The sequence below is a fragment of the Micropterus salmoides genome, unplaced genomic scaffold (genome assembly GCF_014851395.1).
Source record: "Micropterus salmoides isolate LMB-PRFRI ecotype aquatic unplaced genomic scaffold, ASM1485139v1 Ms_hic_scaffold_273, whole genome shotgun sequence".
NCBI lineage: Eukaryota > Metazoa > Chordata > Actinopteri > Centrarchiformes > Centrarchidae > Micropterus > Micropterus salmoides.
Genome location: NW_024041962.1, coordinates 1 through 18,999, shown reverse-complemented (window position 1 = coordinate 18,999; position 18,999 = coordinate 1). Strand labels below are relative to the sequence as shown.

The window sequence follows — 18,999 nt, the reverse complement described above, 5'->3', positions numbered from 1 at the left end:
TTGTGCCCCCCCCCCCCCCCCCCCCCCTCCCCGTGTCTGCCCCCCTGTCCGGCCCGGTGACAAATCTATACATAATTAAATAAATAATAAAACAGACAAAGGAGTATATTAAAACTCTCTTGTTAAAGTAAAATCTGGCACAATATGGTATCCAGGTCATCATACTCTATACCAGGCTGCTGGGCAAGACAGGTTAAAAAAAAAAAAATAATAATAGTATAAAATTTATGAAGCAGAATGTTAGAGATTTTTCATGGCTCAGCTGCAATGAGGTTGTAAAAATCCGGGAAAATAAACAGTGAAGCATATAGTTAGTGATTGCTGCTCGTTTGTCTAGTGTTGTCTTGGTTCTGGTCAGATAACTCCTAGAAATGAACTTTAGGTACATTTCTTCATTTACTGTTGTAAAACTCCTTTTGTGAAGTTGTAAACTTAAAGCTTGGGTGGGCAATGTTGGACAACTAGCAAGGGACAGCTAGATTTTGAAAGTTTTGAACTGAAAAAAATCATCCTCCCTTCAGGCATCTTTCCAAAGGTATTTTACCACCTAGACCCATTTTTTCATGTTTTGTGTCTAAATGACTAATGGGGACAATATCCTTTTAAAATCCAGTACTGAGCGAGTGTGCTGCAGCTTTCCGTTAATAGCGCACCACCAATCCATATGTCCACTGAAAGCGCTTGTTTTTGCCACAGATCATATTGTTTTGCACCCCAACAGGTTTGTGGCATCCAATACTGATCCAATTTTTTTTAAAATATGGCTAGGATTGGCCATTGCCATTTTTATTTTTGATAGATCTGTTCTCAATTCATATGAACATTTGACCAGACTAGAAGGTCCACCGTTATGTGAAAATGATTGATGGCCTGTTTTCATTTGTCTTTCCACAATAATAAAGAACATTGTGCCACTTTGTTTCATGAACTGTTGGATCAGACAGTCAGCCTTTGTTAGCTTGGTGTGTCAGTGAACATGACCCAGGCTAACAGTGTCACAAAGTAAATGTTCGCAGCTCTTCCTCCTCTATCATATTGACTGTGACTGCTGCAGGCCTCTTCATACCTGAGTGTGTCCAGTCTCCAGTGTGGATCCTCCAGTCCAGCACACAGCAGCTTCATTTCTGAGTCTCCTGGATGATTGTAGCTCAGGTCCAGGTCTCTCAGGTGGGAGGGGTTGGAGCTCAGAGCTGAGGCCAGAGAAGCACAGCCTTCCTCTGTGATCAGACAGCCTGACAGCCTGCAAACATACAAAACAACACACATAGCAGATCATCTGAGGGTGCGGTAGCAGTTTTGATTCCAGGGGAGCAATATTCAGTGTGAACATAAACTGATTAAGAGTTTTAACACTTAAATCCCTAAAAAATACAAATAATTATAATCCTCATATAAGACATATAGATGATCATTTATTCACTCACTCATTGTCAACCCCTTACCCTGGGTTACAGGGCCGCAGAGGGCTGGAGCCTCTCCCAGCTGACATTTAGTGAAAGGTGCATATAGATTATAGTTTATTTAAATATCTCAAGTCATTCAAGACAAAAAAAATAACTTGATCTTACCTGAGTCTTTCCAGTTTACAATGTGGACTCTCCAGTCCAGAAGCAAACAGCTTCACTCCTGAGGCCTGGAGGTTGTTGTTACTTAGGTCCAGCTCTTTCAGATTGGAGAACTGGGAGCTGAGAACTGAAGACAGAGCTTCACAGCTTCTCTCTGAGAGGTTACAGCCACTCAATCTGAATGGAGAATTTACAGTTAAAACTCAATTTGTAATAGTTGTGTATCTAAAATATTTTCAGTATATGCAAGTATCTATGTGCATACAGAGCTTTCTTGGAGGCTTTGACCACTGGCAGCAGCCTCAGAAGAGCCTCCTCTGAAGCAGAGAATTTCTTCAGGTCAAACACGTCCAGATCTTTTTCTGATGACAGTAAGATGAAGACCAGAGCTGACCACTGAGCAGGAGAGAGTTTATCTGTGGAGAGACTTCCTGAACTCAGGGACTGTTGGATCTGCTCCACTAGAGAACGGTCATTCAGTTCATTCAGACAGTGGAACAGATTGATGCTTCTTTCTGGACAGGAGTTCTCCTCAATTCTCTCCTTCATATACTGGCCTGTATCCCAATTGGTCTGTGAGCATCTTTCTGTCTGTGTCAGCAGTCCCTTTAAGAAATCCTGATTGGTCCGCAGTGAAAGTCCCAGGAGGAAGCGAAGGAACAAGTCCAGGTGTCCATTTGGACTCTGCAAGGCCTGGTCCACAGCACTCTGGTATAACTGTTTCACAGCAGTTTCATCACTTCTTGTTTCAGACTTCTGTGAGGTTGGTTGTTCTTCTGCCAGTAGATTGACACCAGAGTTGATGAAGGTCAGATGGACATGAAGAGCAGCCAGAAACTCCTGAACACTCAGATGGACGAAGCAGAAGACCTTGTCCTGGTACAGCCCTCTCTCCTCTTTAAAGATCTGTGTGAACACTCCTGAGTACACTGAGGCTGCTCTGATATCGATGCCACACTCTGTCAGGTCTGATTCATAGAAGATCAGGTTTCCTTTCTGCAGCTGCTCAAAAGCCAGTTTTCCCAGAGACTCAATCATCATCCTGCTCTCTGGACTCCAGGTTGGATCCGTCTCAGCTCCTCCATTATACTTTACATTATTCACTTTGGACTGAACCACCAGGAAGTGGATGTACATCTCAGTCAGGGTCTTGGGCAGCTCTCCTCCCTCTCTGGTCTTCAACACCTCCTCCAGAACTGTAGCAGTGATCCAGCAGAAGACTGGGATGTGGCACATGATGTGGAGGCTTCGTGATGTCTTGATGTGGGAGATGATCCTGCTGGCCTGCTCCTCATCTCTGAACCTCTTCCTGAAGTACTCCTCCTTCTGTGGGTCATTGAACCCTCTGATCTCTGTCACCATGTCAACACACCCAGGAGGGATCTGATTGGCTGCTGCAGGTCGTGTGGTTATCCAGAGGCGAGCAGAGCGAAGCAGGTTCCCCCTGATGAGGTTTGTCAGCAGCACATCCACTGAGGTGGACTTTGTAACATCAGTCAGGACCTCATTGTTGTGGAAGTCCAGAGGAAGTCGACACTCATCCAGACCGTCAAAGATGAACACAACCTGGAACTCTTCAAACCTGCAGATTCCTGCTTCTTTGCTTTCAGGAAAGAAGTGATGAACAAGTTCCACCAAGCTGTACTTTTTCTCTTTCAGCACATTCAGCTCTCTGAAAGTGAATGGAAATATGAACTGTATGTCCTGGTTGGCTTCGTCTTCAGCCCAGTCCAGAGTGAACTTCTGTGTTAAGACTGTTTTCCCAATGCCAGCCACTCCCTTTGTCATCACTGTTCTGATTGGTTCATCTCTTCCAGGTGAGGGTTTAAAGATGTCTTTTTGTCTGATTGTTGTTTCTGGTCTGTCTGGTTTCCTGGATGTTTCAATCTGTCTGACCTCATGTTCATCATTGACCTCTGCAGTCCCTCCCTCTGTGATGTAGAGCTTTGTGTAGATCTGGTTCAGAGGAGTCTGGTTTCCTGCTTTAGCAATCCCCTCAAACACACACTGGAACTTCTTCTTCAGGTTGGATTTGAGTTTAGGCTGACACACTTGAGCAGGAGGTCCTGAATGAATACAAAATAAATCAGTAAGGTATTTATAACATACATTATGACAATTTACTCCCCTAAAGAATGCATATTTAAACATATTTCCTCAATCTCTAGAACCATCAGTAAATGTCCCGTTTATCCAGCGGGTGAAATCTTTAGAGAAATCCTCTTACTGCTCTGCAGACGGTCAGCCAGCTCATCCTGCTTCATTCTCCTCAGGAAGTGCAGTGTGATCTTCAGAAATGCCTTTCTGCTGCTCCTCCTCTGCTCTTCTTCCTCACCATCCAACACCTCCTCATCCTCCTTCTTACTCTCTGAGCATTCTGGGTAATCTGAACTCAGAACCTTCTTGATTTTCTTTAGTTCATTCTTTACAAAAATGACAATGTTCTCCTCCAGCAGCTGGAACAGAAAATTATATGAATGACACAATTAACTTAAAATCATGGACCAAACATCAGAACCATGTTGGACAGACTGACAATCCACTGGTCTAAAAAGTGCAGCGTGGAGATTATTGTGAACAGAATATATGGAAAGGTTGTTGTACATGTACAGACCATAAATATATAGTCCATGTGTGTTTGATGCTGCTGGGCAGACTGACCTCTGGGAACCTCTGAGCTCTCCTGGTCAAATCTGTTGAGGAATTATGAAGAATTAGCTCAAATTATGTCTGTCCTCACAGAGACAAACACAAGGTAAATTATATTTGGTTTTCAGGTTAAGTCTCTTCAACACCAACACACAGCTCACACAAGCTCACTGGATGCTATCTTTCCAGTACAAGGATTAGTTAGTGCTTCGCAGTAAACCTGTAGCAGGTAAAGTGAGAACCACTTCAGGAAACCTAAGAGAAAATTATAGAATACTGTTTCAAACCAAAGCTGAGGGTGATTTGACAACAAAAAGCATGAAAAAATTAAAGCTAGAATGTTCTTCTCTGGGATATATGTAATCAAACAGGTACAGCTGTTATTCATGAAGTTGATGTGGTTTTTAATTTGATACTTTTGCGTTGATACGTGTGCATTTCTTCTGTTCTTTGTTTAACCAATCTACCAACAGGAAAGTGGACAACAATTAGCTTGTTTTACACGCAACAAATTTTAGACGTTTGGTAGAGGTAAAGACTACCTTCTCTTTAGCTTCTGCAGCATGTAGTTAGCCTGATGTGACGATCCATGATGCAGCTGTCAGGTCTTTTCTACCTTTTTGAATACTAACTTTTTATGTGGACATTTTGCTCTGGTGGTGTGGTTGTATTCCCTTCAGACAGTCTGACAGATGCAGAACCTTTTTGGGACTGTACTGGATGAGAGAACATGCGCACTGCCCTCTTTCGGAGGTGGAAAATGGAAACTGCAAACACTTGTGATCAGACATAAATCTCACCACTAATCCACACAAATTAACTTCAGCAACACGGATAAAGTGCAGCTCACTTAGTGGTTTTCAGTCTTATTATTCAGCCTTTTTTCATTCCCAGGGCATCTAATAGCATTTTGAATAAGGAGGTGGTTGTGGTGGATGTGGGAGCCATAAACCGGACTTTCACCCAGGGGACCCAGAAGTTTGTTTCCCATGTGAAACAAAATGTCAACATTTATTTTATTTTAAGTAACAATAAAGTAAGTAATATAATTATTATAACCCACTAGTTTTATTCTTTGAGTCTAGGTTTAAGTCTAACCGGACATTGCATATGTATTATTTCTAACTTGACCGCAGAGCAACACCACCAAGGGGTGTTGACCAAGTGTCCATATGTGACGAGATGGGAGTATGAACGAGTTGTTTATACTCATGTAGTCATCAGATAACAGAATGTGTGGGAAGAAAGTGTTAAACTGGAGTCAACAGCTGAAGACAGGGTATACTGGGCATCTTTTGGATGTGAAAATATAAATATATGTGAAAAAGAAAGCTGGTGAAAATAAACAGGTTTAATAAAACATGAATTAGTAATATTTTGATGTTATTAACAGTTCACCGTTTTGCAGCAAAGGATTGTCCTTTAAAATTAATGATGCGATCAGTTGACCAGTCGCTCTTGAAGGACACACAGCTGGGCTCAGGTCCAGGTCCAGCAGAGTCTGGTCCCTGCTGCTGCTTTGGGCTTCAACACAACACACACAGAGCTTTGAGAGTGAATAATGATGGTGGAGTGATTTGAGTCCTGGACAGTTAGAGATCCTCATCTCACCTCTGAGCTTTGGTCTGGCTGTCATGTTCCCCACACAGAGTGCTTTTAGAGGGAGGGACTCCCTCCTCTCTGTCCTCACACTGACTCATGCTGCTCAACTCACATCCACTTTCATCTGGAGAGGAAACACAAATCATTCATCTGCACATCAACTCAAATCCTCCTTTCCATCATTCTCCTGGAAAAAGATCAGCTGCTCCTCCACTGATTGGCTGCTAGTTTCTGTTTCATATCAGTGGCAGCTGAATGCAGTCAGACAGCAGCGTGAGGCAGAGGAAGCTGCCATCAGCTGCTGGACTTCTACTATCAGTCCACTAGATGGAGGCATGAAGCTGCAGCCCAGCACACACCATGCATGGAGGAGCGGTGATAACAGGTGTTGTGCCGAATTCTGCCTGCCTGCCGAGAATTGCATGCACCTCGCGAGTGAAAACGGTCATTTATGCTGAGAAAAGAGGTGGATGCAAATCTCTGCAGGTAGCCTACAAAATTTGATCTGCCGAATTATGCATCCACCTCTTTAGGTCCTTTTACGGAGATACCGGAAGAGGTGGGGAGATTCAGTGTGTGTTAGGTTACGACGTGTTGGAATAAAGTCAAGCTAAGACAACGTACCGCCTCCTCATCTGTATTAAGGATATACAAAGATAGCAACAGGTTTACGTGACAGACACTTTGCTGATCAAACGGCGTTATCACCACATATATTTACTGAATGTCAAGGAATGGTACTTCTACTAAGTGTATTAAAATATTAAAGACTCTAAACGTTCATAAAATATTTACTTAGAATCATTTATCACCATTGATGAAGGCCACAAAGAATATTATAGCGTTTAAAAGCAGCATTTGGAGGTGCACGCAATTCTCGGCATGTCGACAAAACTCTGCTGAACACCGGCCGAGCGAAGCCGCGTTTAGAGTCTCAGACAGCGGCTCGTCTCCGCCTCCTGCACAGGCTGCTTCAGGCAGGAAAAGATGCCTTCAGTCATTAGTAAGTGGAGCTACACCAACAACAACTCCGAGGATAAACTAACTCTAGTTCTGCTCTTATTCCACTGTTTAAACTGCCAAATATATCAACATGGCGGGTACAAGTGCCTTGCGTTATTTATATTTATTAACCAATGTTCTGAGTTAATTTAACATAATATTTTTACTGCAACAAGCTAATAACAGTTAGCCACAAGATGCGCAAAGATTCATTCAAGTGTAAAGCAGTGAAACATTCGTTTACATTACGTTTCCAGGGATCAAACAAGCTGCGCCACGACCGAAAGTAACCGAAACCGAAAGTAAAGTTTAAACAGGATACAGGCTGTGTGTGCTGGTGTTATTGCATAATACATTTTGAAACTCATCTCTTTATTTATTTTTGCAGGTGCACAAGATACAACATTACTATGAATAACAGGTTTTGTTTCTTGACAGGTACAAAACAAATTACTTCATGTTGGATAAGCTTCAGATGAAAAGTCATAACTAGGTGATGTTCTAAGAAACAAACCAAGGTGATGCACAATAAAACATTTTATTTATTTAATCTCTGTGGTGTTGTTGTAGGTGATGGATACCTCCTGGTTTGTTAGTGCTCCTGTGTTCCCCCACTGGTATACTGTTAATGTTTGCACGTGTAAATCTTATGCACAAATTTTTGCATTCTCTGCACAAAGAGCTTATTCTTTATTAGTAAAAAACATTGAATTACTTTAATGTGCTAGATAGTAGCAGGCTGATTATTATTATTATTTCCTACAGTGTGTTGGTCCATCGTGACACTGCTGCAGGAGAGGAGGAGAAGTGACTGCTTCCACTCACACCATCAATAATCCAATCATAGGAAAGATGCCCAAATTCATTTGAAATACATTGTTCTTCCAAATTAGTACCCATAATGCAGCTCTTTTAGTTTTCTATCACAGCTCATGTTTAAAATTAGTCTGTTTTGTTTTAAACCCTCTGAACCTGGAAAAGCTCAAAAATCCAGCATCGTAACTGCTGCTTAAAATCGCACTGCAAGAGAAGCACTTAGGGGACTTAATCTGTTAATAATCTGGATCCATTTGGTTCCAAGGTGGAAGGAATGTATCGGAGCTTCCCACTTTGGTAACACATACATGTTTTGGTGTTGGTGCTGTGAACAACATGCAGGAAGATGACAACAACGATGCACCAGGTGCACATTTTAGACAGAGAAGATGGATGGTTTGAAAGAGGTGTCAAGGAAGGAATCTACACCAGGGTTGAGAAGCCGTCGCTTAACAGAGTCAGCCACCACTTATCCCCCACTTACAACGCTGTCCTATCATCACTTCCCAGGAAACTTAACAAACGTTACCTCTTGGCCTCAGGTGAGGGTGACTGGTTTCTATCAGATCAATGTAGTGAAGCAAAAGGTACAATATTCCTTTCTGAAATGCAGTGGAGCAGAGCACAAAGTATACATGAAATAGAAACGCTCAAGCAAAGAACAGAACCTCCAATGTGTGCAGAAACTGCATACACTGAGTACCTCCTCACTTCCCCTAATGCTTGAGTTCAGTAATGAAGCAGCTGGTCTTAAATAATTTACAGTAATTGTCCTGACTGTACTGATATGAGTCTTCTTGGTAGAACATTTTGGCCCTATTTCTAATAGGGTCAACGTCTGCATATATAATACACAGAGAAATCTATACTTTAAATGTGTTTATTCTCTACAGCATAAGAAACATTTAAACACAAATACTGCAGGAATACCTTTTTTTATGACTGGTTTAGATGATGTTTTCCCTGACGTCCACTGGATGGCAGCAATCTCTCTACATTCAGAAACAGGGAAATCCAACTTTTGTACTTTTTAATGAACATTTCTGCTAATGTTTGTGTTGTTTATTAGTTTTGAGTGTGAGGAACAGTTCCAAAAGACTAATAACAGACACTACTAAGCCATTTCCAAATGCAGAAAATATTTATTTATTTGGGGGTTGATTCATAGTTTTGTCTTTTGATTGTTAAATCAAATGTACTATTATAATCTGTCTCCACAAAATAATTTACTTGTGGTTGTATTTATTAAAATGGATACATTTACACATGTTGCTATGGCATTTTTTTCTTCCATTGTTATTTCCTGACGAAGAGATATGAGGCTTTGGTCACTTTTAATTTGAAAATCAGCAAAGAAGTGGGACCGGAAGCAAGTGTACTGTGGATAACATGCTAACTTTTTACCGTTACCATATATCCCTACTGGGAGTTCAGCAGCAGAGCCTGCATGTGAGGATAAACGTGTTTAAGTGGACTCTGTTTAAACTTTCGGGATGTTTCACCTCAGACTCATCTCCTGTTAGCCAAGAATGCTAAAGGAAGTTAGCTTGTTAGCAGGAAGTAGCCGGAGCCGGAGCTCGGCCTCACAGTGTGTATTTTATCAGAGTGAGCTGCGTGTCTGTAACGGAGTGTGTCTGGAGGAAAAGCTGCTGTAAACATGTCTAAAGTCCAAACGCTGAGAGCTTTTGTCCAGCAGCGACTAAGTGCGGCTGCTGAAGAGATATTTGAGCTGTTTGAAAGAACGATAGCAGAGTACGAGGAGGAACTTTGTGGACAACGCAAACTACTGGACGCTGTTTTCAAGCCTGAAGTCCGGTTACACAGAGCAGGTTTGTGCACTTTACTGCTTATTCTCGCTGTAAACTGCCTTTACTGCAGTAAAAGTACTAATACCACTCTGTGAAAATACTCCACTGCGAGTAAAAGTCCTGCATTCAAACCTTCCTTCAGTAAAAGTATGTGAGTATTATCAGCAACATGTACTTACAGTATGACAGTAAAAGTACTCACAGTGCAGTAAAATGTTCCTGTCAGAGTTTCTCTGTTATATCTGATGTTTCTGGATTAATATTCCTGCTGCATTAATGCTGCATTTTACTGCTGCAGATGTTTAAGGTCATTTTAACTCCTTTGTATCCTGCTGGGAAGTTTAATCTGCAGAAATGCATCACTGTTTATGAAATTTGAGAACCACGTATCTCAGTGGTTAGTTAGTGACATTTTGAACAATCGTTTTTTGAGTGTTGTCTGTGACTCTACTTTGACCTAATGTTAGAGGGACTGAAATAAAACAGGACTGTATAATCACTTCCTACTACATATCAGGTTTTATGGGGATGTGCAAATACAAAACAAGCATTATTTTAGGTCTTTCTTTCAAGTAAAATGTTTACTATGTGTATAAAAGCCACACAGCAATAAAACACACTATTGACAATATTTACATAATGTACAAATTGTCATGTTTTAACTTTTAAACAATATTTATATATAAAGACTAAATATGTATTAAAAAACACAGGAAAGTCCCACTATTTACATAATTTGCATGTTATGAGCATAGCCCTGTGTCCGAGCTGGTTAAAACCTGGAGATGGAGAGCGATGGCTGGGTCTTTGTCCATCTTCGAGCTGGCTCCTGAGTAGATGGGGGTGCAGGTTGCGGTTGGGGTCCTGGTGGTGACCTGGTGGTGACCTGGTGGTGACCTGGTGGCAGGCACAGGTCACGCTGTCTGTGTTTCACTGGGCCCTGGGCAGCTGGAAATCCTCTCAAAAAAACAAATTAGTCTCATTCAGTATGAATATACTGAACATAAATGGATAAAATGATATGAAAGACCATATCTGTACAAGTACTATGATAAAATAGTCAATGGCCAAAACATATTTACTCATCACTACAAGAGATAACGTTATTCAAATTGTGAATGGAGGTGAAGATATATCACATTAGTTATCTAAAGGATATCACATAGAACAGCCTACATGCCTACAACGTTACGATTTATAAGTGTATCCCACTTCTGCACAAGAAAATAACTTCCCTGGAGTCAGTTTGTCAAAGTTCATGACAACTTACTGAAACACAAAGCAGCACAGACGCAGCTTATTTTAGCCAAAATGGTCACAGTTAGCCAAGCACTAAGTGCACCATTGGAAACAAGGTTTTATAAAATAAATGCGCTTACCCCATCGTCAAATGGATCTCTTTTGTGTAATCCTCCTCATCGTAAGAATCAAAACAGTCAGGCCCCGAAACTCGTCTCTCATCCTCATCTCTGCTTTCCAAAACTGCTGCAAGAACTTCTTTCAATGTAGTCATCTCCACCAAAAACTGCAACCTACTGTTATTTTTGTGCATGAATGGTTGTGATTTTGTGAGTACTTGGCATTAATAAATTCTGAAAGACCAATAAATGAACAATAAAAGACCAACGTTGACTGTTTTCCTTGCACAAGAATTTTATAAATAAAAACAACCCACAATTAATATTAGGCCTGTAGTAGTGATACGCTTTATAAGAAATTTTATGAATATAGTTGCAGGTGAGGCAAAAAGTTAATTTCCACCCCTGGTTCCAAATATGTCGGACAAAATGTGCATAATTTATCGACACATTTTAGAAAGTAGTTGTGTCAGTGGTTTAAATGTTAACAGGAAGTTGGAATTTTCTAAGATGTGTGTATGTATTTCATTATTCTCCACAGACGTCCAGCTGCTATTGGTGAGTAAAGAAGAGGTTCCCCCTGAGCAGCAGGAGTGGAGGCCCAGTCTGGACCAGGAGGACCAACTAGAGCCCCAACACATTAAAGAAAAGTGGAGCTCCAGTCTGGACCAGGAGGACCCACCAGAGCCCCCACACATTAAAGAGGAACAGGAGGAACGCCTGATCAGTCAGTCAGGAGGGGAGCAGCTTCAACGTCTGGAGGAGGCTAATTTCATCAAATTCACATTCACTCCTGTCCCTGTGAAGAGTAAGTTAGATGAAGAGAAACCTCAGTCCTCACAGCTTCATCAAAGACTGAGACAAAAAACTGACCAGATGGAAACAGAAGCTGATGGAGAGGACTGTGGAGGACCAGAACCAGCCAGGAACTCTGATGCAGACGGACATCTACAACCGGCTACTCATGACAAGATTTCATACTCATCTGAAACTGAAACTGATGACAGTTGTGACTGGGAGGAGACCAGAGAACCTGAGTCAGGTTCAAACCCTCTGCAAAACAGTAAAGTACCTGTAAGTGATCAGGAATGTAGTACTGGAAAAACATCAAGCAGCTCCTCTGAATGTGCTACAAGCTTTGGCCACGAGGTACATCTGCAGGAGCACAGTGGAGAGGAGCCACTTAGTTCTGTCTGTGGTAAAGGATCAGTTTTAACCAAACACTTAACAGGTCATACAGGAGAAAAACCTTTCAGCTGCTCAGTTTGTAAAAGAAGTTTCAATAACAGAAGCAGTTTGTCCAAACACATGAGAACCCACACAGGGGAGAAACCGTTCAGTTGTTCTGTCTGTGGTAAAGGATTCACACGAAAGTCAGATGTGAGACGACACTCAACTGTCCACACAGGGGAGAAACCCTTCAGCTGTTCTGTCTGTGGTAGGAGATTTACACAAAACTCAACTTTGACCTCACACATAAGAATTCATACAGGAGAAAAACCCTTCAGCTGCTCAGTTTGTAAAAAAAGATTCCGTGACAAAAGCTATATGTCCACACACATGAGAATCCACACAGGGGAGAAACCTTTTAGTAGCAGCGTTTTTGATACATTTTTTGGGATCACAGAAACCTCACAAAGGTGAAGAGGTCATTTAGGATCTTAATTGTCATGCTAGTCATTGAACTCAGTTTCCCAGTATCCTCCAAAGGTCACGCAGACGCTTGAACTCGGCCTACAGACCCAACTGCAGCCTCAATTGGTCAAGACCTGTGACTTCAGACACCTTATTGATAAAACCACAGCTCTGTTTCCTCTCTTTCCACCTTCTTTCCACTCGGTTCTTCTCTCCCTTGGCTCCGCTACCTCTCAGGAGGACACTGTCCTGTTTTGACGCCACAGCGGCCTCCCAGCTTGGCCTGCTCAGACCGGACAGCCGCTGATGGTCAACATGTTGTTTTAAAATGTGATTTATAAATGAAATGACTTTAGTTACCTCCCAACATCACAGTTTATTTCTATTTGAATGGACTCTCCTGGTCTTTGCTCTCATTATGTGTAAAACATGAACAGTTGATTCTTAAAGTGCTCGGACTGTCTTTGAGTTTTATCAGTCAGATCTCAAGTCTTTGTTTCAAACTTTGATTTTACACAGTTGGACAGCTGATGTGTTGTATTTGTTGTATTTAGTTGCTTTTAAATCAGAGGTTTTGGATTTTCCAGCCTTTTTCCGGACAGTAATCAGATGCCATGTGGATGTTGAGAGAGTTGTTGGCTGCTGTAATCATCCTTCAGCTGGGTGTCTTCAAGTATGTTCAATGCAGTTGTTTTGTTTTGACTCAGACTGCTGAGATCATTGTAAAGATTTGTTTCTCTGGCCCGCTCACTAACACATCATTGGTTCAAATGTGTGGCTGCTCTTTAGTAGCTTCATGGTTATTTTCTCAAGGCTTAAACATATATTCTCATTTGTTTTAAGGAAAAACTCAATGACAGGTGTAAATAAGTAAATACAGTGTTTGTTCCTTACTAATTTTCTAATGATTTATGATGTGTAATCCATTGTAAGTTAGAAATAAAAATGTTTTAATAACTGTGTGTCATTTGGAAAACCAAATAGTTATTGATCAGTTAGTAATATACATTATATGTAGCATTAATTGTAAATGACACCGTTAGACTTTGTGATAGTTCTTTATTGTTATTTTTTTATATTCTTCAAATTTATAAAAAATAAACAGACAGCACAGAGAGAGGTCAACACCTGCAAGAGAACGGGGAGGGGAGCAAGGGGCGGAGTAAAACAAAAAACAAACACAAAATAAACAAAAACAAAGAGACAACCAGCCGAACAGCAGTAATAAACAGCTGACATAGGAAGACAATTGAGAGAGAAATGAAAACAAGAAAAAAATTAGGCAACATAAATAAACAACTCAGCACTGCTGTGAGAGCTGAAATAATAATTAATATAAATAAATAACTGAATGAAAAACATCAAGAATAATTCTACCAGGGAGAACCTTTGTTTGTTTGTGTGTCGATATGTGAGACTGTATGTGTCTGAGTGTATATGTGTGTATATGTTTGTGTACATAAGCCTGTTACAGAATGTAGTTCATAGTGGGAGTGGGAAGCCACAACCGTACCACACCGTCTCCAGCGACAGGCAGGCAAGACCCCCAGTTGCAAATAGGGGCGGGATGGAGGTCAACTCCCAGATGAACAGCAACGCGAACGCAGAAGACCTGACCAACAAACACCAAATACACTGGCCATCCAAATGCCAATTGACAACGCAATGCCATCGGAAAGCAAAAGGCGGAACCCGCTGAAGAGCGGCACCCGGACCGACCGCGGCACGCACACAACAGAGGCCAGTGCCACCCTGGGACCGGCACCCAACCGCCGCGGAATGGGCAACCAAACCAGCAAAATGCCACGAAATTATCAACAATAGTGCGCAAGTGACGACCCCAACCCGCGCAAACACAATGACACCCACCGCCCGGCAGCTCTCCGTGTATCCCGCGTGCACGGCCGAGCAAATGAGAGAGAGCAAGCGGCAGAACACAAAAAACACCGCAGTAGGTCCCAGCCCGGCAGCAAATGTGGCGCCCAGGCCACGGTGCACCTGCTGATAAAAGTCCGCCGCCACCAGCGCCAGCCCAACATCCCCCACGCACAGCACGCCCTCTGGCTGACATGCAACGCCAGCCGAACCAGCAACGATGCAAAATCAACTTGCTTAGCTGCATGTCACCAGCAATTCACCCACCTGTGAAGGGCAGAGAACCTCAGGCACAGGCCCAGAACAAACCCGGAGCATCTGGACAACCAACTACCTCAGTCTCCAGAGGAGTCTGACAACCGGCCTACAGAGAAACAGGGGAACACGGATCTGAGGCCAATGAGGTAAACCAGGGACACAAACTAGTCCCCCCAAGCCAACCAGGAAATGCCCCCCCTGGACTAACACAAACTAACGCCCAGCAGCCGCCCAGAGACCCTGCACAGAAAAAAAACAATGCATGAAGATGCATCGACAATCGGCCCACAATCCTATCGCAGCCCTCCGAGCCGCAGCCAGACCGACCCACACCGTGCTGCGCCCAGAGACCCCCACCCCAAGTAGCCAGGGAACCCCGTGACTCCCCAAAGCGCAAAGGACCCCAGACCGCATGTCCCGGGGAGAGCTGCGCCCTGCCCCAAGGGAGAACAGTAGAGAACCGTGCCGAGGAACTCCCAGCTGCCAGGGAGCGTTAACGCGGGGAAACCAGGGCCGACATTCCCCTAGCCCAGCCGGAGGCATCCCCCCCCCAGAGTGCAGGCAGAGCCAGCAGCCCCCGATGTCCGTAAACCCGAGGCTGGTCCCGGCCCTGGATGGGAGCCCAGTCCTCCAAGTCAACCACCCCCAAGAAAGGGGTCCAAAACCCTGACAACACTGGATTCTCGAATGCACCCACTGTGAGAGAGGTGGCAGGGGGAAGCAGCGGGAGCCCCACCCCTGCTGAAGAGGGCCCCGGCGAGGAGAGGAGACCATGGGCCCCCGGTCCAGGGACATACCACCCGCCCCAGGAATGAGCAAAGACCCGATTCCCCGGACCCCAATGTCCAGGGGGGCTCACGCCCCCCCCGACCCGCCCCAGGTCAGACGAGGCGGACACCAGTCAAGATCATAACTTGGTTTGAGCCTCTAAACGTCTTGGTCTTGTCCCGGTTTAGATAAACTCTGGTCTTGGTCTTGACTTGGTCTCGGTTTGGGCAGTCTTGACTACAACACTATGTTTAAGGTGTGTAACACCCTTTGCTGCACGATGGGGGACCTTTCCTTCAAATGTGACTTTGCCGGTTAACATGTAGTATTTTTTATTTCTGAAACTACTCTAACATTTCATGTTTCCATTCACAGGTTAATGACGCAGCCCAAAGGTTATGTTGTGTTTAATAAAAAAATGCTCTTCTGATGGAGAATTCAACTGTTTTTATTGAATCGTATTCATCACGCACGAATATCTTACAACAAAATAGCCGACATTAAATGACAGAATAATAGGACATGGCACAACTAGATACAGAGAGGGATCAGTAACAAGCAACAAAGGCATTAAAGATAAATAGCTAAGTCTTTATACATTTGAACTGTTAATGACTATATAATGCTTCAATATAATGTATGATTTATATTGATGTAATATTTTTCATATAAGATGAAAAGATTCAAAGAGGCTTTTATTTACAATGAATATCAGTCTTTTCATAAAATAATATTTATTTTCTGTTAGTATCTAATAACAAAGTCATGTTCTTAAATAAATATCTGACACAAACACAAAATGAATGACAAATGCTTTCAGTTTCGTTATTGCTAAAAACACACTTTTCCTCAACATCAAGCCTGAATCTTAATACAACTTGTTTATTTGATAAACATATTATAGCAGTGAGTGCAGAGGTAATGTCAGATCCTGTTTACGCTGGGGAGATGGTTGTTCATCTGAAAGTTGGCTGCTCTATTTATGCACTAAGCGGATTAGGGAGCTCGATTTGGCTGTGAAGTGACGAGGGTGTAGTTTCGGAAAGCCCCCGAGTAAGACAGTAAGAGTAAGTAAGATAGTTGCTCCAGAGGCGTGCGACCTCTGACACACATAGCAACTGAAAGTCAGCTAAATTAAGTAATATAGATTATAAATGTTATATGTTGTTTAAATTTACTCCAGTGCTTTAGCCACAATTGAAAAATATAAATTAAGAAGTACAACAATAAATACATTTTTCTCAGATTATGCTTTTCTACTGTTTACTTTTATTTTACTTTATGGTATTTCTAGATTCTGGAAAGATCTGGGTTTTATACACAGCCATATGGGGTTGGGGGACGCTTTTATTTTGAAATAAAGTTCAGAAGTGGTACCGGAAGCATTTCCGGTGGTACTTCCTGTGGCTAACATGCTAATATTTTCCTTTCGTTATCGTGAGATGCAGCCGGAGTTCAGCAGCAGAGCCTGCATGTGAGGATAAACGTGTTTAAGTGGACTCTGTTTAAACTTTCGGGATGTTTCACCTCAGACTCATCTCCTGTTAGCCAAGAATGCTAAAGGAAGTTAGCTTGTCAGCAGGAAGTAGCCGGAGCCGGAGCTCGGCCTCACAGTGTGTATTTTATCAGAGTGAGCTGCGTGTCTGTAACGGAGTGTGTCTGGAGGAAAAGCTGCTGTAAACATGTCTAAAGTCCAAACGCTGAGAGCTTTTGTCCAGCAGCGACTAAGTGCGGCTGCTGAAGAGATATTTGAGCTGTTTGAAAGAACGATAGCAGAGTACGAGGAGGAACTTTGTGGACAACGCAAACTACTGGACGCTGTTTTCAAGCCTGAAGTCCGGTTACACAGAGCAGGTTTGTGCACTTTACTGCTTATTCTCACTGTAAACTGCCTTTACTGCAGTAAAAGTACTAATTATTATTATTAGTACTATTATCAGCAACATGTACTTACAGTAAAATAATAATAATCTTTATTTATTGAGCACTTTTCAAAAACAAGTTACAAAGTGTTTCAAAGAAGGTTAAAATCAAGGGCAACTGCACTTGGTTGAAGATACTGGAAGACGTTTCGTCCCTCATCCAAAGGACTTGAAAGAGGTGTCAAGGAAGCATCTACACCCGGGTGGAGAAGCTGTCATTGAACAGGGGAGGGGGTCTACGCCACCACTTATCCCCCACTTACAGGTGAAGATACCAACGATGGTCGTTCAGTCTTGGCCACAGGTAGTCTTAATGACTGTAACGACTGTCGTCACAGCAACCAGGAACACTAACGAACCAGCGGTATCGATGACCCGGGATAACGACCCACTGAGGTTAAATAGCTGAGTTTCCCTGCCAGTCAGTCAGAACTGAAGAAGTCCTTTGGATGTATCTTCAACCAAGTCCAGTTGCCCTTGATTTTAACCTTTGTTGGATAACTACGACCTGGATGACTGAGAATCAACATAGACAAGTTACCAAGTGCTTTAACAAGTGCAAAGGCAATAAAACATAAAAACAAAGACACAATAAAAACAAGAAAACACTTAAGAGACTAAAATACATGTAAAAAGTAAATGGAAAAAAGAAATAGAAAAAAGTCAAATACAATCGCGAAAGGCTCTCCTATAAAACTAAGAAGGGACTTAAGAGAGTTCACTGACTCAGCCGACCTGATTTCCTCGGGCAGGCTGTTCCAGAGTCTCGGGGCCCTGACAGCAAACGCTCTGTCCCCTTTAATCTTCAGTCGAGACTCTGGAACAGACAACAGACCTCTGCCCGAGGATCTCAAACTACATGCTGGTGCATATGAGACTAAAGAGATATAACAGAGCGAGAGGCCATGAAGAACTTTAAAAGTAATGAATAAAACTTTAACAGCTATTCTAAAACATACTGGGAGCCAGTGTAATGAAGCTAAAATAGGAGTAATGTGGTCATATTTCTTTGTTCTGGTTAAAAGCCTGGCAGCTGAGTTCTGGACAGTCTGGAGTCGATCAATAGATTTTTGGGTTAAACAGGTGAAAAGGCAGTTGCAATAATCCAGGCGTGATGAGATGAAGGTGTGTCTGTGTCCTTAAAAGTTAACATCCATCGTTTTGATATATTTGTAATCTGGTAAAAACATGATTGAACAAGCTTTGTGGTGTGCTGCTCGAAATGTAAATTACTATCAAACCAGACACCAAGGTTCTTTGCAACAGGCTTAATGTGATTCTCTAGGCAACCAGCAGGTGGCAGTATTTCTTTGCCATCTGCTGAGACCCAAAGACCAGGATCTCTGTTTTGTTCAACCGGAGGAAATTATTTGACATCCAATCAAAGAGGCAGTCGGTAAATGAACTCAGCATTCCAGGGTCTGTGGATCTGACGGGCAGGTACATCAGCATAAACATGAAAATCATAGTTTTTTGATGACGCTCCACGGGCCAGCTGGTCAACTCAAAATAACCATTAGTAAACTTTTAATCGTCCATAGTTTTAGACTGCACAGCGAAAATTTGAAGTCGATCGGACAAATCTCTAGAAGGAGTTTGTTAAAGTACAAAGTGTATAAATCTCCCAAAATGACCATTAAATCCAAAATGGCCGACTTCCTGTTGGGTGTCGGGTATCGCCCAAGAGGCTTTTTGTGCGTCTGGACATGATACATGTGCTCTGTAGAGGGCGGTAGCGAGC

At 42.5% G+C, this 18,999-nt stretch overlaps 2 protein-coding genes and 1 long non-coding RNA gene across 4 annotated transcripts; 2 read left to right on the top strand and 1 right to left on the bottom strand.

Annotated features, from left to right (window-relative positions):
* Positions 1-909: 909 nt before the first annotated feature.
* Positions 910-5,881, bottom strand: LOC119881832 (NLR family CARD domain-containing protein 3-like). 2 transcript variants are annotated; one of them, XM_038691936.1, is made up of 7 exons: positions 5,826-5,881; positions 5,613-5,738; positions 4,227-4,258; positions 3,793-4,021; positions 1,831-3,631; positions 1,569-1,742; positions 910-1,240 (listed from the first exon to the last, which is right to left on the bottom strand). In XM_038691936.1, the coding sequence occupies exons 1-7, from the start codon at positions 5,848-5,850 to the stop codon at positions 955-957; spliced, it is 2,673 nt and encodes an 890-aa protein (XP_038547864.1). In that variant the 5' UTR covers positions 5,851-5,881; the 3' UTR covers positions 910-954. The 2 variants fall into 2 exon arrangements, with proteins under 2 accessions (XP_038547864.1, XP_038547865.1); XM_038691937.1 differs by lacking the exon at positions 5,826-5,881 and having other exon boundaries at positions 4,180-4,258; positions 5,613-5,722.
* A 125-nt stretch (positions 5,882-6,006) lies between these two features.
* On the top strand, positions 6,007-8,781 carry LOC119881830. The gene is made up of 3 exons (XR_005440424.1): positions 6,007-6,819; positions 7,257-7,336; positions 7,584-8,781. It is a non-coding gene; the product is annotated as an uncharacterized LOC119881830 (long non-coding RNA).
* Positions 8,782-9,045: 264 nt separating this feature from the next.
* Positions 9,046-13,392, top strand: LOC119881831 (zinc finger protein 2-like). The gene is made up of 2 exons (XM_038691935.1): positions 9,046-9,463; positions 11,342-13,392. The coding sequence occupies exons 1-2, from the start codon at positions 9,292-9,294 to the stop codon at positions 12,442-12,444; spliced, it is 1,275 nt and encodes a 424-aa protein (XP_038547863.1). The 5' UTR covers positions 9,046-9,291; the 3' UTR covers positions 12,445-13,392.
* The last annotated feature ends 5,607 nt before the right edge of the window (positions 13,393-18,999 follow it).